Below are 26,695 nucleotides of genomic sequence, written 5' to 3'. Positions count from 1 at the left end.
TTATAGTTTATAGTTGTTTATTTTTTGAGAGCTCACTGGAGAATTCAATAAACTAATCAGATGAATCCAATATAATCTTGTCATCTAAACTCCAAAGGACAGTGTGTGGGCATTGCTTGCTCTGATAATAAATGAAAAGAAAAACTGATTTATCTGACTGCCTATTGTTTCTCAGCTGAGGGCAAGAGAGGACAGTTTTTAGTGAAATAGTTCACATTGAAAGAAGATGATTGTTTTAAACACTAGAACCAAGCCATGCTAAAAACATAAACATTAGTTGTATATTTTGGTCTTAGTATTGCCATGATATACACATAACCTTAGAAAATACCTAATTTTTAAATTTAAATATCCATTACAGTTTGGCTCCTGTTCCTCATTCTTTATAGCTAAAAAAATTAAGAGACCACACAATTTCTAGTGGAAGAAAAGAAAAAATTTAAGAAAGTAACAAGAAAAAGTATATTTTTCTTAAAGGATCTTGAAGTTTAGAAACAGGCTGATTTTATTGCGTGTGTCATTTCTGTTGGAGATACTGTCTAAAATATATATCATAATCGTGCACAAGTATCACATATTTAGAGAGACTGATTATTGCAGACTTTTGTTATATTTTTGATGATATTTAAAATTCAATTTAATGTGATCATGTAATCCATACTTTTATCTTTTGAGGGTGACTGATATTAACATATTCAGAGCACACTAGTGCAAGTATTTTATCTTTTTCCTGTGGTTGATTCACAAAAATCCAGTCTACTTTCAAAACTAGTGTGATTCAAATAAGAGGTAATTGGGACAGTGTGTACAGATAGTACATTTAAATACACTTAATCCTATTTATATTTTAATACATTATCTAGATAAAAACAACAGTAAACATTTATTAAATACTCTCTAGGTGCCAGGTAATTAGTTAAGCTTTTTGTATGGATTATATAATATTTATTTGTTAAGTTATATCAAAGCCATTTTTTTTCTTTTACAGACCCTTTATACTAGGAATATGAATCTATAATTGAAATAATAACCTTACTTTTAATTTTACATTCTCTACTGAATTCTATATGTGCTAGATTATACAAATACTGTTACAGGACATATTTATAAAGACTGCTTAAAAATAGACCAAACATTTAATAACATAGAGAAAGGTAATTTGAATGTTATACATCTTCCAAATGGGAGACTTTTTATCAGTTTTGTTATAAAAATAATAGTGCCTTAAAGTCCTTTCATGTTTATACCACATTTTATTCTTTTATCACTTCTTTAGACACATGAAGTAGTTACTAATTTTCAATGAGGAAAGTAAAGACAGAGAATAGTTAGTTGCACTTCTGGCTGCTTTCCCTCTGGGCCATACTCATCACAGTGAATTCTGATACTGCAAATATGTGCTATAAATTATAGTGGATTACAAGACTTTAAAGATGTGTAGAGCTAGATGCTATAAAGCCACTCACATTACCTGCTTAAATGAAGAGATGTGTAAATTAACAACACTTTTAAGTGAGTATATTTCCAGAGAGGAATTGTCTATTTTATATGCCATTACAAATCACTTCTGTTCCATCAAATTGTGAAGTAATTTCAATTGCAAACTATTATTGGGCAAATAGTGAATAATGTTAAATTGCAGGAGTAAATTCATAAAGAAAGCCAAGCTGTGATTTTGAGCAACTATGCCTTCATGATTTAAAATGCTGGTTTCTTATGCAATATGAAACAATTCTTATTTATTCTGAAACTTTTATTATATGCATTTGTTCCCTTTAGTTTTAGAATTTATAAATAATTCTGGTTTAGAATTAGGGGTCATGTTTTAAAGATAGGAAGAAACTTGCACATCATATTGGAGTTTTGATTTATTATATCATGTAATTACATAACTTATTATATAACTTAGACTTAAAAAAATTTTCTGCGTTAAAAATTTCTCACAAGGTCTTTCTTAAGATTCCTTCATTAATCTCTAAAATCAGCAATTAAAATCAGTTTCAACTATCTTGCAAATGGACTACATCTTAAGTTTTTCTCTTCCTGAATTATATTTAGATTAACTTTAAACATTTGCCTTGCAGAGGAAATAAACTTTCCATTCTTAGGGAAAAGTGTTAAACTAAAAGACTGACAATGTAATTCTCAAATAAGTTTAAAGAATTTATGGCCTAAATGAATGTGAATTCTAATTTATTTACTGTGAGCTTGGCCACTTAATTGCTGCCTTAAATCTCTTGTCATCTTTATAATATGTAAGTTATACTCTCTTAAACTCCACTCTGTTATGTGTAAAGAGAGAAAAGATCAGTATAAAAATTGAGATGTAAACCACAGATAGGCAGAATATAATAAATCAAACAAGAACATGCACATATGTCATTTGTTTGTGTATCTGTGTGTATGTATGTATCTGCAATATATATAGGTAAGAATATGTAAATAGATATCCAGAATATGTAAAGAATCATTACAACTCAATAATAAAAAGTCAGACAACCCATTTTTTTTAAATGGGAAAAAAATTTGAAAAGATATTTCACTGAGAAAGACATATGAATGGTCAAAAAGTGCATGAAAAGACACTTAAAATCGTTAGTCATCAGGGCATCACAAATTAAAACCATTATAAAATACAATTAGATACCCAGTAGAATGGCTAAAATTTTAAAAGATAATACTAAGTGTTAGTGAGGAGGTAAAGCAACTTCAATTTTCATTCATTGCTAGTAGGAATATAAAATGGCACCAGTAAAATATTTGTAATATTGTATCCTCAACCAATGACATTTTTTCATTGCTTTTTAGAAGTTAATTAATTCACCACCTGTCCTCATTTTATAGTTTTTCGTTTTAAAACCCAAACCAAAAAAAGTCCATTTGTTTCCCCCCTTTTTCCTTATTTGCAGAGTTATAATAACTTAGCAAAAAATTCATACCCCTCTCTCTATTATACATTTACCCACCTAAGGTATGCTATACCTCAAAAAGTTTTGAAGCAGTTTTTGTTTTATAAAGAGGACATTATTATAGAAATCTTAAGTTCAGTAGTACAGGGAATTAGGAGTTTGCTTCCATATGTAGAGCATCAAAAATGTGTCAGTACTGTTGAATGAAATACATTTGTTTTATCTTCTTGTAAGGTAATATGTTTTCATGATCATTTATCTCTTTTCCTTTGGGCTGCCAAAAAAATCACTCAAATTACTCAGCTAACCTCTCCGGCCACCCAGGCCTGCCGTTTAAAATGTAGTGGTGATATTACTATTTTTTGAGGCTTCTTGAACCCTGATGAGATGTCATGGTTGGTTACTTTTCTTAGCTCTCCTTTTTGGGAGACAGTCTAACTAAATGTGTCTTCTTTAACCTTCCTGCAGATTTGTTATTGGGCGAGAAAAACCAGGACAAGTGAGTGAGGTTGCCCAGCTGATAAGCCAGACGCTGGAACAAGAGCGGCGCCAGAGAGAACTGCTGGAGCAGCACTACGCCCAGTACGATGCTGACGATGACGAGGTAGGTCACCCATGCGACAGTCTTCTTCCTACATTTCTCCTTACTAGCTTCCTACTTTGTAAAACTCTATTTGCTTTATAACAATGTGGCAGATTCATTGCCGTTTCCCAAGGAGAATGTGGCTACGTTCAGCCTCACCAGAAAGAAATATTACTTGCATTTGTTATTCACAAGTAATGGTGTTCCGTTTACAGTGTGAAGACTTGGGAACCAAAGAAGTCGTCTTTGAGCACTCCATTATAAGAAATTCATTGAAACAAAAAAGGAGTTAAAACAAAAAAATGTCAATAGTAGCTATCTTTATTGTTTGAATTAGGTGATTTTCTTTCTCAGCTTTATGTTTTATCAGTTTTTACCAGATTTGCTACAAGTACATAATGCTCTTCAAAAAAAAAAAAAAAAAAAATCAGTGTACATTTTGTGTTAAAAAGCACATACATACAAACACAGGAAAGTACTAAAAATCTAAGTGTTTTTTTTTTTTTCCAGGAAGAGTATGTTCTTTGGATCTGCTCACTATGATTTGTGCTAACATAATGCAGAACAAAGCTTTTCCACCAGCACATATTCCATAGAGTAGATACATATTGGAATAATTTTGCATCCTGTTCTCTGTAGAAGATCAAGTAAATGAATAGAAGCTAACCCCCAAGTGAAAACGGCTGTCCGGAACCCTTGTGTGTTGTAATATAATACAGATGCTGGTCTATTTCTAATGTAAATGCCAAACATACATTGATGTAATGGGACTACATGCTTTGTTTTAAACATGCATGTGTTTCATATCGGCATGTCAAAAGATCCATCAACAATTTAGCTGTAGTATTTCATACTCCATAAACATAGTAAATATTCAGGTAAAATAAATATTCTTTATCCCAGCTCATGTAAGCACAGTACAACTTAATATGTTCAACCTCTACTCATCTGAATTTATTCTTTCTCCAGAACTTTTTTGGTTCTTAGCCAGGATGTAGTGAAGATGAATAAACAGACATTCAAATATTTTTCATGTATCTTTAGTTTGGAATGTTTTAACATAAATATATATTAGTTTTTTCATTTGCTGATAGTATAGTGAGGATGTAATCTTTATTTATTATAGTAGGAAATTTAAAACAGCACATTAACTTTTTTTTTTAGTTTTATTCTTAATTTTTATTTTTTTTATTTTTATTTTTTAATGCATTTTATTGATTATATTGTTACAATAGTTCCAATTTTCTCCCCTTACTCCTCTCCACCCAGTATCTCCCTCCCCCAGCAATCCCCCCCAAGTCCATACCCATGGTTCATAAAAAATAACTATCCCTCTCTTTCAGATATTAAGACCCTTTGTAATCTTGTAAAGGACAATGGGCAAAGGTCTCAAGCTCCTCTAGCTGCTTCAAGCTGGACATGGTCGTCGTCCTACCTACCCTTGGGTCCAGAAATCCTTAATAATAGTGGGGGTGTAGAGGGGAGGGTGGCCTTCCCACATGGGGAAGGATCGTGCAGACTCCAGGTCAGTTGGCTGTCTCTGGACAACAGCATGCTTGGTTTAACAGGCTGGCATCCTTGTTGTGTTCTGGGGGCAACAGATTTGGCAAAAAGGGTTAAAAGACATCATTCAATCCATAACTACTAGATGACAAAAGGCAGGGATTAATTTTTCAATGTTCCACATTAGGAGAAATAAAGGGCTTCTTTGGAGGAAGGTGTGCTAGGCACATCTCACCTGTCCAAAACCCTTTGCCCATTATACTTAGTTTTGGCTGAGGGAAATAGTTTAGGTTTCCCCCATCTCAGACCTCTGGGCCCTTTCTGTCCAAGCCATTAGGATAGAAAAGAGAAACCAGTTTTAAAGGAAAGCCCACAGACCACCCCATTCTTCACCAACTCAGCCATTTAGTTCAGCCAAACCGTTGAGTCTCAGGAGGCAGCGCTGCAGAGAGGATTAAGTGAGGCTTATGCGTACAGACAATCACTCAGGTAATGCGGTCATAGGCTTATGCCCTTTGAAAACAGAAAACACATGCTAATTTATGTAACATAACCCACAAACAAGTCTCTAAATCTGTAAGACTGTCTTATTGGGAAGACATCCAGTTGCAAAGCACTTGACGTTCTACTTGCCTGCAACTTGAATATCTTTGATGATATCACAGACATGGTTTAATTTTCAAGTGAAACCATATTTTAAATGAAAAGAAACTTTTAAGAGGTTAGCTGCCCTGCTTTATAGTCTACTACTGATCATTGTGATTTTCCTTGAATAATGATTTTTCTCCCTAAGATTACCCTCCTTGTCTTTAAAGGGACTACATTAAGTCCATTTTTAATTTATCCTTTTCATTTGCATAAACATAACAAGAGCAGCAAATGATCACTTATGATCTTTAGTTCTGCTTTGCTGGAACTTACGCAAGGAACATTTAGGGTGACCCTCAGTCTGCTCTTCAGGGCCCAGAAGCTGAGCCACATACCTGGCATTCATCCTTGCCTGTACACAGCTGTCCTTTCCAAGTCTTTCTGGTTTTCCATTGTGCCTTAAGGTCCCTTCTAGCCATCTTTCAGGAAAACAACCTTCATTCCTTCCCTGGAAAGATTGCTGTGGACCCCACAACCAACCATGGTACCAGGCCTTTTATCTCACGGGCTTTTATTACCTTGAAAGTCATTCCCAGTTTCTCAGGGCTTTTTGGTAACAACCTGAGCCCAAGTATGTCTCCTTTAGGCTTGACATTCCAGTCAAAGACTTGGTCAAAAAAAATAAAAAATAAAAAAAGGAACCTCTATTAACAACTGGTCTTATTAGTTCTATGCAAAGAAACTTATGTCATTACTTACTTGTTTAGAATGCCAAACTCTGGAGGGATCAAATAGGGAGAAAAATATACAACGTGAAGGAAAATCTTTGTCCTAATATTCACTGAACTGGCATTTCCATTCTTCATATTTTCATTTTTCCCCCACTAAAAAAATTTTTTTATTTGTTTTTCCATTACAGTTGTCTCACTTTTTTCCCCCTCTTGCTTCCCTGCACCCTGCCCCTCCCTTCCCCCACATTCAGTCCCCACTCAGTTGCCCATCTCCGTGGGTCATTTATACATGTTATTTGACTTGACCCTTCCCCTTCTTACCCCCTTCTCTCCCTCCCACCTCCCCCCTTGTTACTGTTAGTCTACTTCTTGTTTACATATCTCTGGTTCAATTTTGCTCATTTGTTTGTGTTGTTCATTAGTTTCCTGTAATAGGTGACAGCATAAGGTATTTTTCTTTCGTTGCCTGGCTTATTTCGCTAAGCATAATTCTCTCTAGTTCCATCCATGTTGTTGCAAATGGTAGAAGTTCCTTCTTTCTTTCTGCTGCATAGAACTCCATTGTGTAAATGTACCACAGTTTTTTGATCCACTCATCTACAGATGGGCATTTAGGTTGTTTCCAGCACTTGGCTATTGTGAATAGTGCTGCTATGAACATTGGAGTGCATAGGTTCTTTTGAATTGGTGTTTCAGGATTTTTCGGATATAATCCTAGCAATGGAATTGCTGGTTCAAAAGGCAGTTCCATTTTTAGTTTTTTGAGGAAATTCCAAACTGTTTTCCATAGCGGCTGCACCAGTCTGCATTCCCACCAGCAATGCACCAGGGTTCCCGTTTCTCCGCATCCTCTCCAGCACAAGTTGTTTGTTGATTTGTTGATGATGGCCATTCTGACTGGTGTGAGGTGGTATCTCATTGTGGTTTTTATTTGCATCTCTCTGATGGCTAGTGATGTTTAGCATACTTTCATATGTCTATGGGCCTTCTGTATGTCTTCTTTGGAGAAGTGTTTGTTCAGGTCCTTTGCCCATTTTTTAATTGGGTTGTCTGTCTTCTTGGTGTTGAGTCATATGAGTTCTTTATATATTTTGGAGATCAATCCCTTGTCTGAGGTGTCATTGGCGAATATATTTTCCCATATGGTTGGTTTCCTTTTCATCTTGCTGATATTTTCTTTAGCTGAGCAGAAACTTTTTAGTTTGATGTAGTCCCATTTGTTTATTCTTTCCTTTATTTCCCTCACCTTAGGAGATATATCAGTGAAAATGTTGCTCCGTGGGGTATCTGAAATTTTCCTGCCTATGTTTTCCTCTAGGACTTTTATGGTATCACGGCTTACATTTAAGTCTTTGATCCATTTTGAGTTTATTCTCGTGTATGGTGTAAGTTGGTGGTCTAGTTTCATTTTTTTGCACGTCCCTGTCCAGTTCTCCCAACACCATTTGTTGAAGCATTAATTAACTTTTGATCAGAGTACACATTAGAAAGTCCTCACATGAGTGACTAGTCTCTTAGAATTCTATTTAGTTGATTTAGTTTTTTCCACTTGCAGAATTCATTTGAAGTGGTATTTTTTAATTATACTGAGATATTACATATGAAAATGTTATCTTGGTTTTAGAAGTTGCAAGAGTGATTTCCTCGGATAGTTCAACTTTCTTCTTACCTAGTTTTCCATTCTCTGTGCTAGTGTTCTGTGTTTTAGCAGAGATACTGATTTGCTTTGACTACAAGTCTACTTTAGGGCCATAGAATCATTCTCTGCAGGTCTGGTTTTTACCTGCTCACTCTGTTAGAATTTGGCTCTGACGTCCAGGGGAGTAAGGCTGACTATGGCTGTGTTGGAAGCTGAGGAGACCATACAGTCTCTGTGGGCCTCCATGTCTCTGGTTTTAAAGCACAGGGATTGCGCTAAATCTCTAAATTCTTTCTAGCTTCTAATATTCCATGAAGCTCAAATTTAAAGCATCTGGTCTAATGAAGAAAGAGGGAAAACGAAATAGTTTTTTAAGGTTCTCCAAGTGAAAATTTTAGGCCACTTACTACATACTTCTCAGGTTATTTTGAAGAACTTATCACATTCACCCCTAAAAGTTTTTTGATTTAAGCAGCTAAAGCTTTTTATATAAATATATATACAAGGGGTGCCCAGAAATGGTATTTATTTATAAAAAATGGTGTATTTTTACATGTTTAAATATCAGTGACCTTTAGAGTACTCTCCATTTGATACAATACACCTATCGAGAGTTTTTCTACTGCCCAAAAACAGTTCTTGGACTTGTCCATTTTGACGCCTTTTAGTGCTTCTGCAGTTTTTTGTTTCCCCTCTTCCACATCAGCACAAATTTCCTTTTGAGTACTTTTTTTTCATCCAGGGAAACAAAAAAAGTCATTTGGGGCGAGATCAGGTGAATAGAGAGGGGTGTAGCACAGGGGTCATGCCATTTTTGGTCAAAAAGGGCTGAACACTCAGTGTGGTATGGGGCAGGTGCACCCCTAAATCACCCATTGTGAAATGGCCAAACACGTTGAAAGAGTCTTGAAAAAAATTCACTCAAGCCGAATGCAGCTTCTCACATCATCAGCTGGTCCACTGATACAGGTGGGTTTCTAAAAGACTCACCTAGCAGGGGAGGCCTGTACTACTAGGGGCCCACCCTCCGAGAGATGTAATAGTTCCAGTTTCATTTTCACTCCCCCCTCATATATACACACAATTTTCTCTACTGTAATAATATGAGTAAATGCTAAAGGAATACTTGTTAACTCAACATTTATATTGAGGAAAACATCATATGGATTTTTTTTTTTTTTTTTTTTGCCTATTTTTATAAGGGAAGCAGTGTTGATTGTCACTTTAAGCAGGTATTCTCCGGGGGAACGGGGGTAAATATTCAGTGCCAGGCACTTTGCAAGTCCCCTTTCCCACATAATTTCATGTAGCCTTGCAGGAAAAGAGAGATTCTTTTTTTTCCTCTTTAGGAATGCAGCAATGGAAGCTTTTCCTAGTGGTACGGCTCACAGTTGGCAATTTAGGATGGAGAGAGGGTGTTCCTGGCTCCAAAGCCTGGACTCTACAACCCACTTCATTTTTTTAGTGGAGTGGACTGAACTGATGTGTCTGTCTGTGTTCAGGCACACACACAATAACTGGGTAACCAGAAATGTCACTAAGAGGATTCTTGTTTAAGGTGATGGAATATTTTGTCATACTTTGGTTCTGTGACTCTGTTTTGTTTTTCTAATAATAAGGGAATCGAATTCTTGGAGGGTAGTTTACTCAAGGTGAATACTTAATCCATAAGTATCCTATGAAGATAGGATACTTTAAGGGAATAATAATCGAGTGTTCAAGTATTTTACAAAAAATAGAATTTAGCATTAGGTTAAACTTTTTCTTCTGTCTTCAAGTTGTAGAAATAGAAATCAGGTGCTTGCCACTATGACATTCAAAGTAACCTTCACTTTATTGAAACGGTTGAGAAGCCTTTCCTTGGTCTCTCTTCCTCATGCTCCTGTCTGACTTGTGTTTCTCCCTTCCCTGCTGCTGCCCACAACCTCACCAACACACGCCCAGCTACAATCAGCTGTTAATTTTCTGTGCATCAGAGAGATGAAGGCTGTACAAAGGATGAAAACTCACCGTGTAAACACTTTAACTTATCTATATGACTTAAATTCATTTTACTAATGCTACCTACTATTCTTAAATTGATTTGAATGTTATGTCTCTATTTCTTATTTACTCTCTTTCTCTGTTAATAAAAAGTAAAATGTCCAAGAAACATAATGGAAATGAGATGAGCCAATACTGGTTATCTATCCAATGGGTAAATGGTCCTTGCATAATTTAGTTAATTTTATATGTAATTGAGCAATTTATTGATTTACATATCTTGGTTAATCCTGGATTATGTAATCACTTGATTTCTCATTCTTCTTATTTATAGAATAATTTTATGATTTCAAAGATAGGATCATTTTTATTTCAATGTATCCCCTGTGACATTCCATGAGCCAGCCAGGAAAACCTCTAATTAAATGCAGAACAACCACGTTCATCCAAGTAATTTCCAGAGCCAGCACTTAGATCAGCATTGTCTCCTGAAAGATAGATAGCTTCTGGCTTTGGTCAAATCATCCAAAGTTGATTCTAACTTGGAACTTGTCACATTGACAAAGGGGAGTTGCTCGCTTGAATTGCCTACAGGGAAAACATTGCAATGTGAGAAATATATCCAGAAACTAAAGGTACAGTGATCTTCCATGAACCATATTTAAGATTAAGAATACTTTATCTTGTATAGTGTGTGCTTCGATATATCTGTTTTAATGCTTTAGGAAAGTATAAATTATACTCCAAAATAATTTAAAATATATAGATAACATCCAAACTCTACTTAAATATCTGCATTTTTCTGGGCTTTTCTTTTTCCTCCAAGTAGTTAAACTAGAAGAGTTTATAATAAGCAAAGAGTCAATTTAATTTTAATTTTCATACCTGTATCTTTTTACGCTCAATGTTAACCATTCTTATTTTTAAAAAGCAAAGTTAAAATGGCTCTACCTAAAGGCTGAAGGATAAAGGGGATCCTACAAAGAAGAGGGATATATAAATCTGAAAAATTGAAAAATATTAAATATGGATCTGTGATTAGTGACTGCATTTCTGAATTTAATAGAATTATTGTTCATTTCTTTTTCTTTCTCTCTTTCTCCCTCCCTTCCTCCATCCCTCCCTTTCTTCCTTCATTCTTCATTCCCTCTCTCCCTCCCTCCCTTCTTCCTTCCTCCCTCTCTTCTTCCTTCCTTTCTTCCTTCCTTCTTTCCTTCCTTCCTTCCTTCCTTCCCTCCAACAATCTGAAAGGTAATCATGGAGGATTTCAGTAAACCTCTCAGGCACTCAGCACTGTCACATGAAATTCTGGGGGTATGGTAAATTTTTCAACTGGATTTTAATTTTCGATAACAAATTAAATCTCCTATCATACTCTACACAATCAATCTTTAACCTTTGAGTAATTGGATGATGTAATTCTGGTATGTTTTGTGTGATGTGGGTTTTGTATGTATATTCTGTGTGCTTCTATCAGAGAGCATTTTCCAATGTGAAACACTGTGGGCTCAGACTGGAAATGAAGTACAAGCCAGTACTCTACCACTTTTTTTAAATTAAAAGATACATATGGTCATTCATGTGAAAATGAGCTATTTTACATGCACATTTAAAGTTACATGGTTATTTTGCTTTTGCTTCTCTATGTATCATTTTAAAATTACTATTCATTATATTTTAAAGTCTTAGATTATAGCTGGCATTTCAGTCCTTTTTAGGCAGTAGTTCATAACAATATTAATCCTCACTCCAGAAACAGAGGCCACCTTTTTTTAAACATAACTTAATTTTTCTATAATTTGTTTCCATTATTGGAAATTAGTATCATTATAACTATATAATGGCAATATTTGTCATTTTTTTTAGAATCTTAAAAGTATTGAATACAGTTTAGAGCAGCTACCTACATGGATATGCATTTTCATTGCTTGTGTAAACATGTAATAATCAGAGGCAGAAATATAATGGAAGCTCTGGCTTGTATAAGTGTTAAAAGGTTTACAAGAATTGAATTTTTATGTGAAAAGCATTAAAGGGATAACATTCTATTTGACTCGTGCTGTTTGCTATTCCTGGTTGGAACAGCTTGTGTTGTGTGAACAAGAAATTGCAATTATTATGGATGGCCTTTTAATCATGTGAATTGACTTTATCCTGTGTTTATAATGTTCAGAAACCAAGGTGAAGGCGTTCTCTTACTTCTCGAAAGTGTATGTTGTAGCAGGCACTGGAACTTCAGTGTTTGTTTTTGTTTTGTTTTCTTTGGTTTTTTAATTCTTTATCATTAGGCTGCTCTCTTTAGTGGGGATAAAGCTTTTTTAATTTTTGTTGTCAACCATTTTAGAACACTGTGGCTGAATTGCAAGGCGTGTCTGGCAACTGCAATAACAGTAACAACCATTTCCTTAAGGTTTGTGTTCTGGTGGGAAATATGCTTATCTGCACCTTCCTGCTTCACGTGTGAAATTAAATATTCTATGTCTTATTAACTAGCATATGCTCAGAAGAACTCCTCTAGACCTGTGTGTTTTGAATGTTGAATGATGGTTTGAAGATTACTGTTTGAAAAATAATATTTAATTCTGAAGGTTATTCTAAATATTTTAGGTGCAGGCTCTGCAATTTGGACTCGCTTCCTAGTATTTAACCATGGATGTTTTTAACCCCTAACACTTTAAATAGTTTGTAATTCACATTAAAGGGAAACAAGAGACAAGTAGACCTTTGTCTACTCAAGGCTCATCCAAAATGGGATATATACCATACTTTTCGCACTATTAGATGCACCTGACCATAAGACGCACCTAGGTTTGGAGGAGGAAAACAAGAAAAAAAAATCCGAACCAAATGGTGTTCTAAAATATTTAATAAAATATAACAATAATATTTCAACCATGTAAAGTAAATAGCAGTCAACAGCAGTATTAAGAATCATCATCACTGTCATTAACAAATTAGGAGAGACTTTAAGGTTCAAGTACTCTTCTAGTTTTCTGGGAACCCTAAGAACTCATCATGGCTAGTGTCAGAATTTATGAAGCTCATTGCTCACAATCACTGATATCACTTTCTTCACTATCTTCATATATGATACTATCTTCAGTTCCATCTAAGGCATTGCTAGTGGCACATTTTTTGAATGACTGTACAACAGTTTTATCCTTCACTGACAGGTCAGGTAATACACATCACGGTCTGTGATGCAGTATTTGCTCCATAAGATGCACAGACATTTCCCCCCACTTTTGAGGGGAAAAATTTATCCTATGGAATGAAAAATATGGTAATTGGAGATGTTCAGCCTAAAGCTAGAGCCCTAGGCACTCCACTGCTCTGTAAGATGAAAATAAGCTTGATTTTCCACCTCAGGGACTGTGAGGGAATTTGCCAATGTCAAACCTCGGTGCTGAGTGGAAGAGAAGAAAAATTTCTTCTGAGAAATTGTGGTCACAGGAACCTGAATTTATGCTACCTTTTAGGAGAGAGAGAGAGAGAGAGAGAGAGAGAGAGAGAGAGAGAGAGAGAGAGAGAAAGAGAGAGAGAGAAGCATATCCTTCCTTGAGGGATTTCACCCCCAGCCAAAGCCTGAAAGTTAAAGTTTCAAGAAATAAGAGATTATAATGTCAAAGTACAAAATTCAAAGGGCTATATATCACCATAGTATCAATCAGCAGGAGAAAGAGAGGGAGAGGGAGGAAAGGAGAAATGAAGGGAAAAAGAAAGAAGAAAAGAAAGACCAGTTGTATTATTACTTATATCAAACTGGAACAAATATCTCCAGCCACATATAACTATTTCCAGAAGACAAAAAAATGAAAGTAGTACAACTCTGATACCAATGAAACTTTGAGAGTGTGAAATGTTTAAGGTAGTGACAGAGGTACAACCTTGGTATCAAAACCAAGTAATGATGAAAAAGTAGTCTTGCAGTTTCATCCTAGTCATAAAAATAATGCAAAAAAAAAAAAAATCCTCAACAAAATATTAGCAAATCATATCCAATAACATATAAAAGAGGTCATGGCTTAGTTGAGATTAATCAATAATGTACGTATGGTTTAACATTTGAAAGTGTCATTTCTTACCTTTAACATCATATTGGAAGGCAAGAAGGAGAAATATAAGAAATAGATTGGAAAGGAAAAATGAAACTTGTTATTCACTAGTGATGTAATTGTCTGTTTAGAAAACCTCCAACATGCCTAGATTAATTATTATAAATAATATAATATTTTAGCAAGATTGCTGGAAATATAATTAATAAAACATAATATCTATCTCGGTGTGTCTCACAGGGAAAATGTAATTTATAAGTTACGGTGTTAAAAAGCAAGCCCTTACCTAATAGGCAAGATCTTCATGGAGAAAAATAAATTTTATTGATATATATATATATATATATTTAAGTTTATATAAAATTACAAAGAACCCTTTTTTTGTAGATTAAAAGACTCAATAGCTTAATTAAGTCAATTTTCTCACAGTTGATTTATACCTTTGATGTAATTCCAGCAAAAATAATTCTAACGATTTTTAAATAGGATTTGGTAAGCTATTACAAAAATATATATGAAAGAACAGTGCATCCGAAATAACCATAACATTTCACATGCCTTAAAAAAGAGATATTTATTATTACACTGTATAAATCTAGACCCTGGAGCAAAAGAATGACCGTGTTGGTCAAGGGGCCCAGAAACAGGCCCTCACATATATGAATATTTGATTTTTGACATAGCTAGAATACTCAAGAAGAGTTAAGAAATGTTATGCTTCTCAATGAAGGAAAAATGGTGAAATTGCAACCCCCATCTCAACTGGTATCCTGAAGTTTATTCCAGATGGATTGGCTACTCAAATGTATAAAGTAAAACCACTAAATATAGGAGATGGTGTAGAAGAATATATGTATTCATGACCTTAATCTAAGAAATGATTTTTTATACAAGACACTTAAGGAAAAACCATACAGGAAAGTGTTGAGAAAATTGACTATGTTAAAATTAAGAACTCTTGTTCCTTAAAAGAATAACTTTATGAAAGCAAAAAGACAAACCAGAAGCTGGAAGAAAATATTTGCAAAATAAATAACTGAAAGAGAATTATAGAGAATTATATAAAAAGTTCTACGAGCCAATAAGAAAAGACTAGTATAGGCTATTGGCTTAATCAGTCATGTCATAAGAAAGGAAAACTTCAGTGGCCAAAGAACATATGAAAAGATGTCCAACCATATAATCAATGAGGATGTGAAAATTAAAAACCAAAATGAAATATTTCAACCTACTGAATTGATTTAAATCATATATTTTAGGTTTTGGTGAGAATATAGAGTAAAAAGACCTCTTATTCTCTGCACATAGAAATATAAATTGGCACATCCACTCTAAAAAACAATTTGCCATTTTCTAGTAAATTGACTCAACAACTATATTTCTTACTAAACACATTAGTAAAGCTCTTATATCCATGAGCTATAAGAAATGTATAATGTTCTTCCAATAGACAAAAACTGGATGCAACTGATATCATTATCAACAAGAGAAGGAGTAAATATATTGTAGTGTATCATACAGTAATATAATATACAGAAATTGTCTCAGCAATCCACAGCAATGGGTGAAATCTCAGGAGTGTACGTTAAAAACACAAAGGCACAGAAGAATGCAAACAGTATAATTTCATTTATGTGACGTTTACAATCACATAAAAATAAATGATAATTTTTTTAGTTATAATAAAACTAGAGAAAATTAAGGGTGATAAAAATTCAGCAGGATTACTCTGTAGGGCAAGTGTTAGGAATAGATTCAAGGAGACACACACAGAGAACCATAATTAAAATGTAGTGGTCCTACTCCTGTTTTTGAACTATGTTGTTAGTTCATTGGTGGTGGTTATATTATCATTAATCATTATATTTTCTTATATTACATAAATTCTCGGCATCAACTCAATATTAATGAAAAAATTAAAACCTGCCATGTACAGTTGCTTCTATTTATCAGTGGTACAGATAAGAAACGTAGGTGACATAGTTTGTGCTCATCAAGGACGTAAAAAATGACTTAAGACCCTGTGTCTAAACTTGTCTGAATGAGAGGATCTCATGGTACTTCTTTAAAATTACAGATTTCTCCCCTAGCCTCTGACCTACTGAAACAGAGTATGCACGATAGAGGGCCTAGGGTTGTGGGAGTGTGTGTGTGGGGGGGTTAGATACCATCAGTTGTCCAATTTAAAGATGCCAGAAAGACTAATGTAAAGACCTTTGACTCCTGGTATTGCAGAGACTTTGCAAAAAGGTATTGCTGCCACGAACCACCAGATAACCATAATGAGGAAAGGAGTAGAATGGTCTTCCCTCCGAGGAAATTGTAAGATTGAGATTATATTTATTATTAATGGATAGATAATCCATAGACGTACCATTAATGATGCTTTTGTTGATTTTACTTTATTGTTTACTATACATTCTATATCTATAACTTCTGGTCCTATTTTATTACTTGTTAACATTTTTGCAATCATATGAGTTAGTTTTTAACATAAACACATTGTATTTACCAAGATTCAAATAGTTGTATATTTATAGAATCATTAAAATAATAATAACATGCACCACCACTTTGGTCACTGTACTTGTCCTCTTCTGCAGGTTAAAATTCAAGGAAATACAAATCTCTTAGTCTCTTCCCACAGTTTTGTTGGCATCAGAATAAGTGCTTCATTGTTTCCTAGGCAAGTAAAATGAAACTCGAGGAAGGCTGCCAACTTGAAATTGCAGTGTGACATTTGAATTACAGAGGTCTGCTTTGGTTTGTTGACTGTTCAGTTCTGGATCTCAGTGGAAAAAATAGGGATCACTGATTCCCTCCTCATACAGAATATATTTATCAGGGACTTAAAGACAATGGCATTTATGTCTTAGCAAATGGATAACATTTATTAAGAGGAATTGAATTGGGACTATTGAGTCATGGAAAAATACAGTTAATACTCCCATGAAGCTTGCTATTTTGCTGTGGAAACAATAAACATATATGGTAAAGAATTTAAGTCATTTTCAAGGCAAACTGTGAAAAGGCACATAACCATAGTGTAAAGGAATCATCATAACTAAGGACATACAAAGTAAAAGCATGAATTTGAGATTTGTGGTTTCAAATTTGATTGCAATAAATTTTTTGTTGTTTAAACTTATTTGTTTTCTGTAACTGAGAAACCAGCTCAATGTTGCGAGTATTCAAAAAATAAAAAGACAAGTTTATCTGCAGAGTATATAGAAAAGGCAGAGTGTTCAGAAAGTCTTTGAAAAGGTAAATTGAACAATATTGTAGAAATTTTCAAAATCAGCTGAATTTTTAGACTCTTTTTTTATTAAATAATAATTGGGGAACAGTTCTCTACTGGGCTCTTCCTTTCTGGGGCATTCAGAAATGCCCTTTGAGCTGGACTATCTTTAAGTGTTTGTGTATGAACACAGCCTTCAGATAGTCTTTCCCTTTGGAGCAAGAGCAGTAATACTTACTGTCTATTATAAAAGATGCAGTTTACCCAAGCTCTGGGGTCCTCTCCTGTCATGTCTATGTATGTAGGCATCATCTGGCCCTCTTCTCATCACTCTTTGGAAATTGTGGCTTGTGGTACCAGCATAAAAATCATGATAGACTATATCAACTAGTATGAAGAACCATTCAGGGTTAGAGGAAGGACCTGACCTTGTTCAGACACTTACAGAGAAACACACCCACACTGAGGATGAAAGGAAGGAATTTGCAATTGCCATGGCCATAGGCCTAGGAATCCCTTAGAACTTTGGCTGTTTTTCTGGAGAGATAATGGGGCAAGGCACATAACACTGGGTAAGGAGAAATGGCGACAGTTGGGCTGCCTTTTATTACCTCAGTGCCTCCTGCAGTTTATCATGCCAACTTTAGATTCACTTAGACAGTAAATGATCTCAAAGCCTTTCGTAGTAGGTCTTGGATGCTCTAAGGGTATATTGGTCTTGCCAAGGAGATTTCCTTGAGATAGACAAACTCATGTGGGAAAACACTGCTGAGTATTTGGGCCCTAACTGATCTATAACATTGGTGAAAGTAACCCTCTGGAGAATAAGAACGAGTTTCCAATTCTTACAGTTAGCCTCACCACCTGGGGAAACCTCACCCTCCCTTATGTTCAAACCAGATTTATCGCTGAACTCCAGATTGATATACTCCATAACAGAGTCCCTGCTGTGGGAGTCAAGACTATGGCTTCTGAGTCAGGCTCCCCAAATCTAAATAGGTTGTGTTAGTGAGGATGACTCACCTTACACAGTGCTTTAGGCAGACATTGGAAGTTTAGTTAAAACCTGAGTAATCACTGCCTGGCTCGATATTGGATATGACTGGCACAGAGCTGCTCTCTGCTTCCATGCCCCTTGATGCCTCCTCCTTCTGCTCTGGCCTTAAGGAGAAAGATGACTAGGGGTAAGGTTGGGATCTTTTTGTCCTTCAGAGAGACCAAATGCTATATGAATCCCTTGAGTATGCTGGGGAACTTTGGGAGGAGAGGCACCGAAATTTTATGATTCTGTGAATACTGGATCACAGATCACATCTCACCCAGTTCCACAGTGAGAAAAGACCCAAATTCAACTAATGTGGTTTGGGCAGCATTCACAGTGGGAAGGGAAGCTAAAACGGCCTTGTAGGTATGACTCTTTGGGCAAATGCAAGGTAATGCTGTTATGGTTCTTACTGTTAGGTGTGTAATGGAATTGATGTGTTATATGGCTGTACATCTTTGTCCCATTAGTGCCAATGGAGATCTTCCATTCAGGGATTGTCACATGTAAAGCAGTAATAGTAGAACATATAGAACACTCTCCCTGTTTTCTCCCAGGTGGTCCAGAAGCAATATAGAGAAGATAAGGGGAAATCGCACCTTACTTAAGTACTTAATGGCTGGCAGAACACTCGGACCATTTCTCAATACAACAACACTACATGCATGATGCAGCAAAAACAACAAAAACAGAAACAAAACTCACATGGGGGTGGAGGAAAGCAATTAATCTTCTACCAAGCCCTTATAGAAACTGAAACTGAATGCCCGATCTATGAGGGCCTTGTGGCTCTCTCACTTAAATGTTCTCAGTTTGAGATGGGTCAACTCACTGACCAGTAAGGTTGGAAGGGCCCAACAAACCTTGCTTATCAAATAGAAGGGATAGATTTAAGAAAGCTGCCACCCTGGCCCGACAGCATCTTAGATTTCCATGAACAAGTCCAGCTTTCCATTTTAGGGAAACTTTATCCACCTCCAGAAACAAGGCCTCTAGTTCAGTGAGGCCTTCAATTCATAGAGGTTTTCTTAAATACCTGGGCTTGCTTCACTGATGGCTCAGCTAAGCTGTCTAATGCCATCTGCTGTTTCCCAACCTCAACACCAGCTACACACACCTCACAATGGACTTGATCACTTTGCTCAATCAGTCGCAGAACTCAAGACCATCCTTAGAGTTCTGGCCATTACTTCCCTTGATGAACCTTGTTATATTTTTGCAAACTCACGAGGTGTTGTCAATGACCTGTTTGGTCCCTTGGAAAATTATAGATTGACAAACTGTGAAAACAAATTGTGGCAATTGATCAAATTCCATGGGCTATTCATGTAGCTGCACCTTTGGGGTGGTCTTAAGAGGCTTTTGTGTATTGAAAAAAACACCATCTTCAGTCCATGTACCACTCAGATGATCCAGAAATCCCCCCAAAAGGAGGCTATTCTTGGTTACTGTGGGTTGCTTTCCTGAGAGTTAGCTGATATGTATCCTGCAGACAGTTGTTCTTAGGATCAAACTCATTTAATTAGACAAAGTGGTACAAAATTTGAATGACTTGAGGTGATGTGATCATGACACCACCTCCATCCTCAAAAGCATTCAGACCACCTCAACCAGCTGGTCAAGGTTATTAGAGATGATAGAATTGCTCTGAACCCTAAATTTTCTTCCTGTGCCCCCCCAACTCTGTACCATCACTGATACATCCTGCTATATCTGAATTAATACCTTAGGAAAGCGGAAAAAGGTCAATGAAGAAACAAAGGAGAAAGCCACATGGGTTTCTAAGGTAGAGCCTGATGGTTTATGGTATTTGTTTAGCCAGTAGGGTGTAGAAACCTTAGGGAATATGTTGATCTAAATACTACAGGTTAGACTCATTCAGCTGCTTAGAGATCTTTTAATAGAACTCCTAATTATATGTAGTGAGACAGACAGAATGGATTTGGTCCTAGCCACTGTTGGTCACATTGATGAATGTAGCCAAGGGAATATCATACTCATGGGACATTCACCAGAAGCCAAGATGGTGCAGAAATGAGAGTGGATATTGTTTGGAGACAATCCCTCATGGGTCTGTCACCTCTCTGCATGTCCTATGAGTAGAGACACTGATGGCTGTTGTTCCAAGTTCTCTTTTCAGTGACGTTTATCTAGTGTCTCTCTTTAGGGCAGGTGACAGACTTCCATACCACCCATTATAAAAAATTTGGGTTTCCTAAGCTCGGAATTCTTAACAAAAGACTGTGCTTACACCTTCTGCTTCATTTTTAGACCATGTTCTCTGGGAGGTGCCTTGGGTTTGAACTTTGTTTGGAGTCCATTTCTTAATTTTAGAATCACTCATTTCACAAGAGACATTTCCCACTTTCTTACAGAAGGTGAGAACGTTGCTAAGCTTTCTGCCACTACATGAAGGATCCCCTTCCAAATTTCCACCTACAGTTGGTTCAAGGCAATTCAGGCTTGCTTTAACGTACCTTCAAAATCCTCCCAGCCTTCCTTCATTGCCTGTTTCCAAAGTCACTTTACCATTTTTTCTGTATTATATCCCCTTTCTATTTCTGTATAACAACTTTCTACCAAAACCTAGCAACTTAATATTTATACATTACAGTATCTGTGTGTCAGTTTAATGGGATGCCTCTGACTCAGGATTCCTCCTGAGGCTGTAAATAAGGTGTCAGCCAGAGCTGCAGTCATCTAAATGCTCAACTGGGGGAAGATCTGCTTCCAAGTTCACTCACAGCTGTTGGCAGAACACAGGAGATCCACTTCCAAGCTCCCTCATGTGAACTGTTGGCAGGTTTCAGGCCCTTGCTGGCTGTTGGCCAGAAACATTGTTCCTTTTGACATGAACCTTTCCATCGGGCTGCACGCAACATGGCCACTTGTTTCTTAAGAGCAAGAGGACAAAAGAGATGCAAGTCCCAGTCTTTTTGTGAAGTAATCTCAGAAGTGGCAGTTCACATTCAAGGGGAAGGGACTTTACAAGAGCATGATTACCAGGAAGGAGGGTCCCTTTGAGGAGTACATTTTCTCAAAGGAAGGGGGTTACTAAAGAAGTCTTTAAATTATTATAAAATCAATGCTACTTTATGAATGGTCTACCACAACAGCTAGAAAATTTTAAGAAGGGAAAGATGAGTTTGAGTTTATAGGCAAATCTTAACTATCTGGTCAGACATTTTAGGAGGAATAATTTGTCAGCAGTATTACCAGTGACCTGGAGAGCTGAGCACCTACAAACAGGGAACACAGAAGGCCATCTTAGTAACCTAGATACAGATTTTTAGATTTTTCTTGATTTTGGGACTAGACAGTAAGAACAGAGTGAAATATCAGAAAACATTCTGAGAACAAAGATTGACCAGAAAAATTTGATTGACTTGATAACTAAGATGAGAAATGGGCCAGGAATCATGTGGGATGTCTTACGTATTTTACTTCTTTGGATCTTAGCAATATGCCCATGAGACTGGTGTTTTCTGTACCATTTTATAGAAGAGGAGCGCACAACAGATACAAGCCAAAGGACTTGCCCACTAGCATGCAAGCAAGACATTGTTTTTTCTCTTTTGTGGCCCCTGTCTCTCCAACCCCAATGCCCACCCTCTTTTCTTGTGGTACTGCTTTGTGGCACCATATTGGAGAAACCAGGGATGGGGGAAATAACCAGAATCATGCAGCCATCTACTCAGGTAGCATATTCTAGGCACTGTGATGAGTACTTTGAATATATCACTACTGGAAATGCTCCCACCAAACTTATGAAGAAGGTGCTGTTATTCCCACTTGACAGATGAGCAAATGATGTTAAAAGAAACTAAGTGGCCTAACATTACAAAACTAGAACACAGAGAAGTCAACTGACAGCAAATAAAAAGAGAGGCCTTTGCAGAGAAGGGGATACTTTGCTGAAAGCCATCTGGATGGTTGGCACAGATTTAGGAATTTCAAACATTAAAGTGTTAGTTTGAGGTCTTTTCTTCTCCAGATAGAAGCAATTCTCTTGTATTCACTCACAGAACTGAGTCTGAAAATATACATAACCAAACTCAAATCCAATAAACAAATTCCAACACAAACTACATAATTAAGGCTATTTTTATGATTAGCACCATTTAGTTTCCCTGAATATACCAGAGCAAACATTGCTACAGCAAAACTGACTGCTAATGGTTGAGGCTAACAATAAGAGAAAATCCCCCAAAGGATCATGTAGGCCCCAACTACAGCTGTGCTTCACTATAGTTCTTACTTGAAAGCTGAGAAATAACAGGAAAATTAGGTTCTGCTCTGCTATGCAGATGTAGCTAAGACAGTATTAACTTATTTAGCAAGCACGTCTTCAGTGCCTATGATACGCCAAGCAGTGTGCTAGCCACACTGGAATCGTGGGAGCAAATCCTACCTTGGCTCTCTCACAAACTTGCACTTGAAGGAAGGTTATGGGAGAAGGCAGATATAAACAGCCACGTTTTATACGCGATAGAAGGCATGTAGTGGAAACATAAAGGGGTGGAACAGAAGAGTTTTAAGGCTGCAGCTTCCTAGGAGGTGCTAGGTAGATGGGTACTGATTTCTGGTCACTGGGGTAGGAGAGGATCCAGTTATGAGAAGAGAACAGAGGCCTGGGAGCTTTCCTGGTCTGGGCTAGAAGCTGATGCCTACTCCCAAACTGGGGATGTGAGAAAAGGACTAAGTTTAAGGAATGGAGGGATTTTATTTCAGAAATGACCGATTTTCTTATAAAAGATTCAAGTGGCGAGGTCATTTAGGGCATTATATTTGTGAGACCAGATCTTATTAGCAAATGTGTGGTGATAAGATAGATTTGGAGAAGCTTTAGCATGTTGCTGTTATAGCATTAGTACAGCCAGCAACAAGAGCAGCAATTGCTTATTTTGAGCACCTACCACATGGCAGAGTTTGTATTAAACACTTCACAGGTGCCATCTAATTTAATGTCATGACAAACTTGTTGGCACAGGGCTAGGATTTGAACATAGGCCCAGGTGACTTCAAAACCAAGATTCTTTCATTGGTCTCTACTTCACCAACTCACCAATGTAACAGATATATCTGCTCCTTCTGTACAACCCAGGCTGAGATCTACAGCTCTCCTGGATGTTCAAGGCTCTAGTATGTCGACACACATCTGCTCCCACTAGTCAAAAGTTACACGTTTACTAAGAGACAGAACATCTGCACTGATTATTGTAATCATGTATTTTAATAGAATATTAAGTGCTGTGATCTAATATGATTATAAAGAAAGTTATGTCTGTGAAAATGAGATAAAGTGCTTAGGGGAGATTTAGTATTGACTGGTAGCTCAAGAAAATTAGATATGAGAAGGAAATGATATAAACCACAAGCATCTAGTAGAATTTCACATTCATTTACCTTTCAAATATCTCTTTCATCTTTTTTAAGACACTGCAGCAATTCTGTAGATTGTACACTATGGTTCTGGTTTATGTAGGAAAGAATGCATGAGCCCTGGCCCGGTGGCTCGGTTGGTTGGAGCATTGTCCCACGCACCAGAAGGCTGTGGATTCAATTCCTGGTCGGAGCACATATGCAAGGCAACCAATTAATGTTTCACTCTCTCTCTCTGTCCCCTCTCTCTAAAATCAATAAACACATTAAAAAAAATTTTTTTTATAAAAGAGAGAGTACATCAAACATTAGTCAGCTGCCCCATAAGCCAACTATTTTGAAGAAGATATTATCAGAGAAAAAAAGAGGATAAGAACTTTGGAGCTCACTAGAGACACTTAATCTTCAAAGTGAATGGAATGATAATGTTCAAAGATGTGGAAGGGGGAATCTCAGCACAACAGGATTATGCACTAGGGTTCTGGTTGGGGAGAAATAAAAGGAATGTATTTCTGGTTGTTTTTTTTTTTTTTTTTGTGTGTGTGTGTGTGTGTGTGTGTTTTCCCTGTGAAGCTTTAGTTCATGTATACTGCAGACAGCATGTCATAGGAAAAAACAGCACAGACTTTGGAATATGTCAGATGTAGCTTCAAGAACATAACTAATAGTCTGATCTTGGGTAAAGTTTCCTAGTTTCAGTTTCATCAAAGTAAGATGGCATAGTAATATAGTTTTTAAGAAATGTGCAGTGTTGGGCACAGAGTAAGTTATAAAATAATGGTTACTCATATTTTGCCCCCTTTGGGGGGAGCTATTAAAAAGTATGAAGTCTATCTGGAAAAAGTCCAACCATTGTTAAAATAATAAGAACGGTTTGTGCGGCAAACCGGAAAGTGAGTGAACAATGACAGCTTCACTGTACTGATCAGTGGGGGCCGCAGATGCCATTGAGTGAGCATGTGTACTGTGTGGTCATCACATTCAAAATGACTGAGTGAGTAGAGCAATGAACTTGCATCAAATTTTACGTGAAGCTTGAACATTCCTCTGAGGAAACTATTCACATGATTCAGAAGGTGGCAGCTATGGGCAACTGGTGACTGGCAGCTTCATCACAACAATGCACCTGCTCATGCATCACATCTTGTGCAGAGTTTTTGGTGAAACATTAAATTACCCAGGTGACTCAGCACCCTTACAGCCCAGATTTGGTGCCCTGCGAATTCTGGCTTTTCCTATAACTAAAATCACCTTTGAAAGGGAAGAGATTTCACCCTGTCAACGAGATTCAGGAAAATATGACAGGGCAGCTGATGGTAAATGGGAGAACTATGTGTGGTCCCAAGCTGCCTACTTTGAAGGGGACTGGGGGGTCATTGTCCTGTGTACAATGTTTCTTGTATTTTGTGTCTTCTTTAATAGGTGTGTCTATTTTTCATATTACATGGCTGGATATCTCTGAACAGACCTTGTGTAAGATAGTAATCAAGAAAGTAGGCAAGGAGATGAAAAAGGAACATTTACTATCTCTGTCAATTCTTATGTAAATAATTATTCTTGCCTCATTTCAAGTGGGTTTGCAGGTTGGGACAAACAACTTTCAAGAGTGTCTGTTTACTTGAAAGATGTTGAATCTAGCTAGAAATAAAGATAAAAAACTAGATACTTTTGTAAATATTTTGTTGTAGCAACTGCTTTTTTGTACATTGTTGTCCACCAACCTCTGTAAATCCCAGATTTAGCCCAATCTAGCTTTGTGGTTTATGCTATTCTGCTAATGTATCTTTCCATGTAATTTAGTTTACTTGCAGATTAACTGTCAAAGGAATGTCCATTTTCAATAAAGATAAAACAATCAGAAGAACACATTCTTAGTCTAATAAATGTAACCTTTTAACTCCTAGATGTTTATGAGGTTCTGTAGTAAATGCATCCTTATTCAGGGTGGGAATGGTAAATGATCAGCAAAAGAGACTGGCAACATAAGCTTTTCAGCACCTTACCCAGAGCCTCTAATAAGTAATTAATATAATCAAGGTAGTAAAGGACATATTTTGCCCCCGGCATATTTTTAAGACTAATAAGAAAGAGAAACATTAGGAGGGAAAAAGATTAAATGAAAAATAAAAAGAATTTTAGCAAAATTGCAGGTTACTTGCATATTGAGATGGAAAGGAAACTGGCGAAGTCAAAAAATAAAAATCAAGAGGAAACCTTCTTAATAACTTGGATTTATTAAGATTATTTTGATAACTAAATTGGATGACAAAGCCAGAGCTATACTTAGAGGTAAGACTTGCATATCTTGTGTATATGCTAATGCTGTTATTCAGTATAAGGAGAATTGAAAAATAAATGAGACAAAATACTCCCTTCTTAACAAATGACTTCCCAGTACATTTTCCTGATAGTACTGATATAGAAATAAATTTTATACACCTGTTTAGGCCTTTATAATATAAATGTGGCTGTGGTGCTAGATGTAATTATAGGGTTAAAAACAAGCATTGGGTAATATTATTCTAAGTGAAATAGCTGGGTGGCAAAAGACAAATACCATATGATCTCACATATAAGTGGAACCTAATGAACAAAACAAACAAATGAGCAAAACAGAACCAGAGACATGGAAACAAACTGACATCAAGCAGAGGGGAAAGGAAAGGCAGGTAACAGGGAAAAGAAGAGGAAGGTTCTAGTCAAGGAACAAGTATAAAGGACCCATGGGCATGGACAAGTTGGTGGTGATTGACTGTGGGAGTCAGGGGGTGTAGGGGAGGAGTGCACCACAGGGGAAAATTGGGACAACTATAATTGGACAACAATAAAATAAAATAAATGAACAAAAAGAAAGAAAAACTTTCAGCAAGATATCTTGAGATTCTGTATGTACCAGCCTTGCTACATTCCTATTGATTAATACCACCTGGATTTACAAAGTACCTATTGGTTCTAAATATACAAGGTCTGTCCAGAAGGTATCCAGCCATGTAATATGAAAAATAGACACATCTATTGAAGAAGGTACAAGACAAAAGAAAC

The 26,695-nt window shown here is 36.4% G+C and overlaps 1 protein-coding gene across 1 annotated transcript in view; it reads left to right on the top strand.

Moving 5' to 3' along the window:
• Nucleotides 1-26,695, top strand: part of PPP1R9A (protein phosphatase 1 regulatory subunit 9A) — a 266,168-nt gene that overhangs the window by 179,087 nt on the left and 60,386 nt on the right. The window contains exons 6-7 of the mRNA XM_090287220.1: nt 3,378-3,513; nt 12,281-12,346. Coding sequence (XP_090143346.1) covers nt 3,378-3,513; nt 12,281-12,346 — 202 coding nt within the window. The remainder of the gene's footprint in view (nt 1-3,377; nt 3,514-12,280; nt 12,347-26,695) is intronic.

The sequence above is a fragment of the Furipterus horrens genome, unplaced genomic scaffold (genome assembly GCF_987537825.1).
Source record: "Furipterus horrens unplaced genomic scaffold, mFurHor1.1.pri manual_scaffold_9, whole genome shotgun sequence".
Lineage (NCBI taxonomy): Eukaryota > Metazoa > Chordata > Mammalia > Chiroptera > Furipteridae > Furipterus > Furipterus horrens.
Note: the sequence above shows the minus strand (reverse complement) of the source record. Positions and strands in the feature narration are given on the sequence as shown.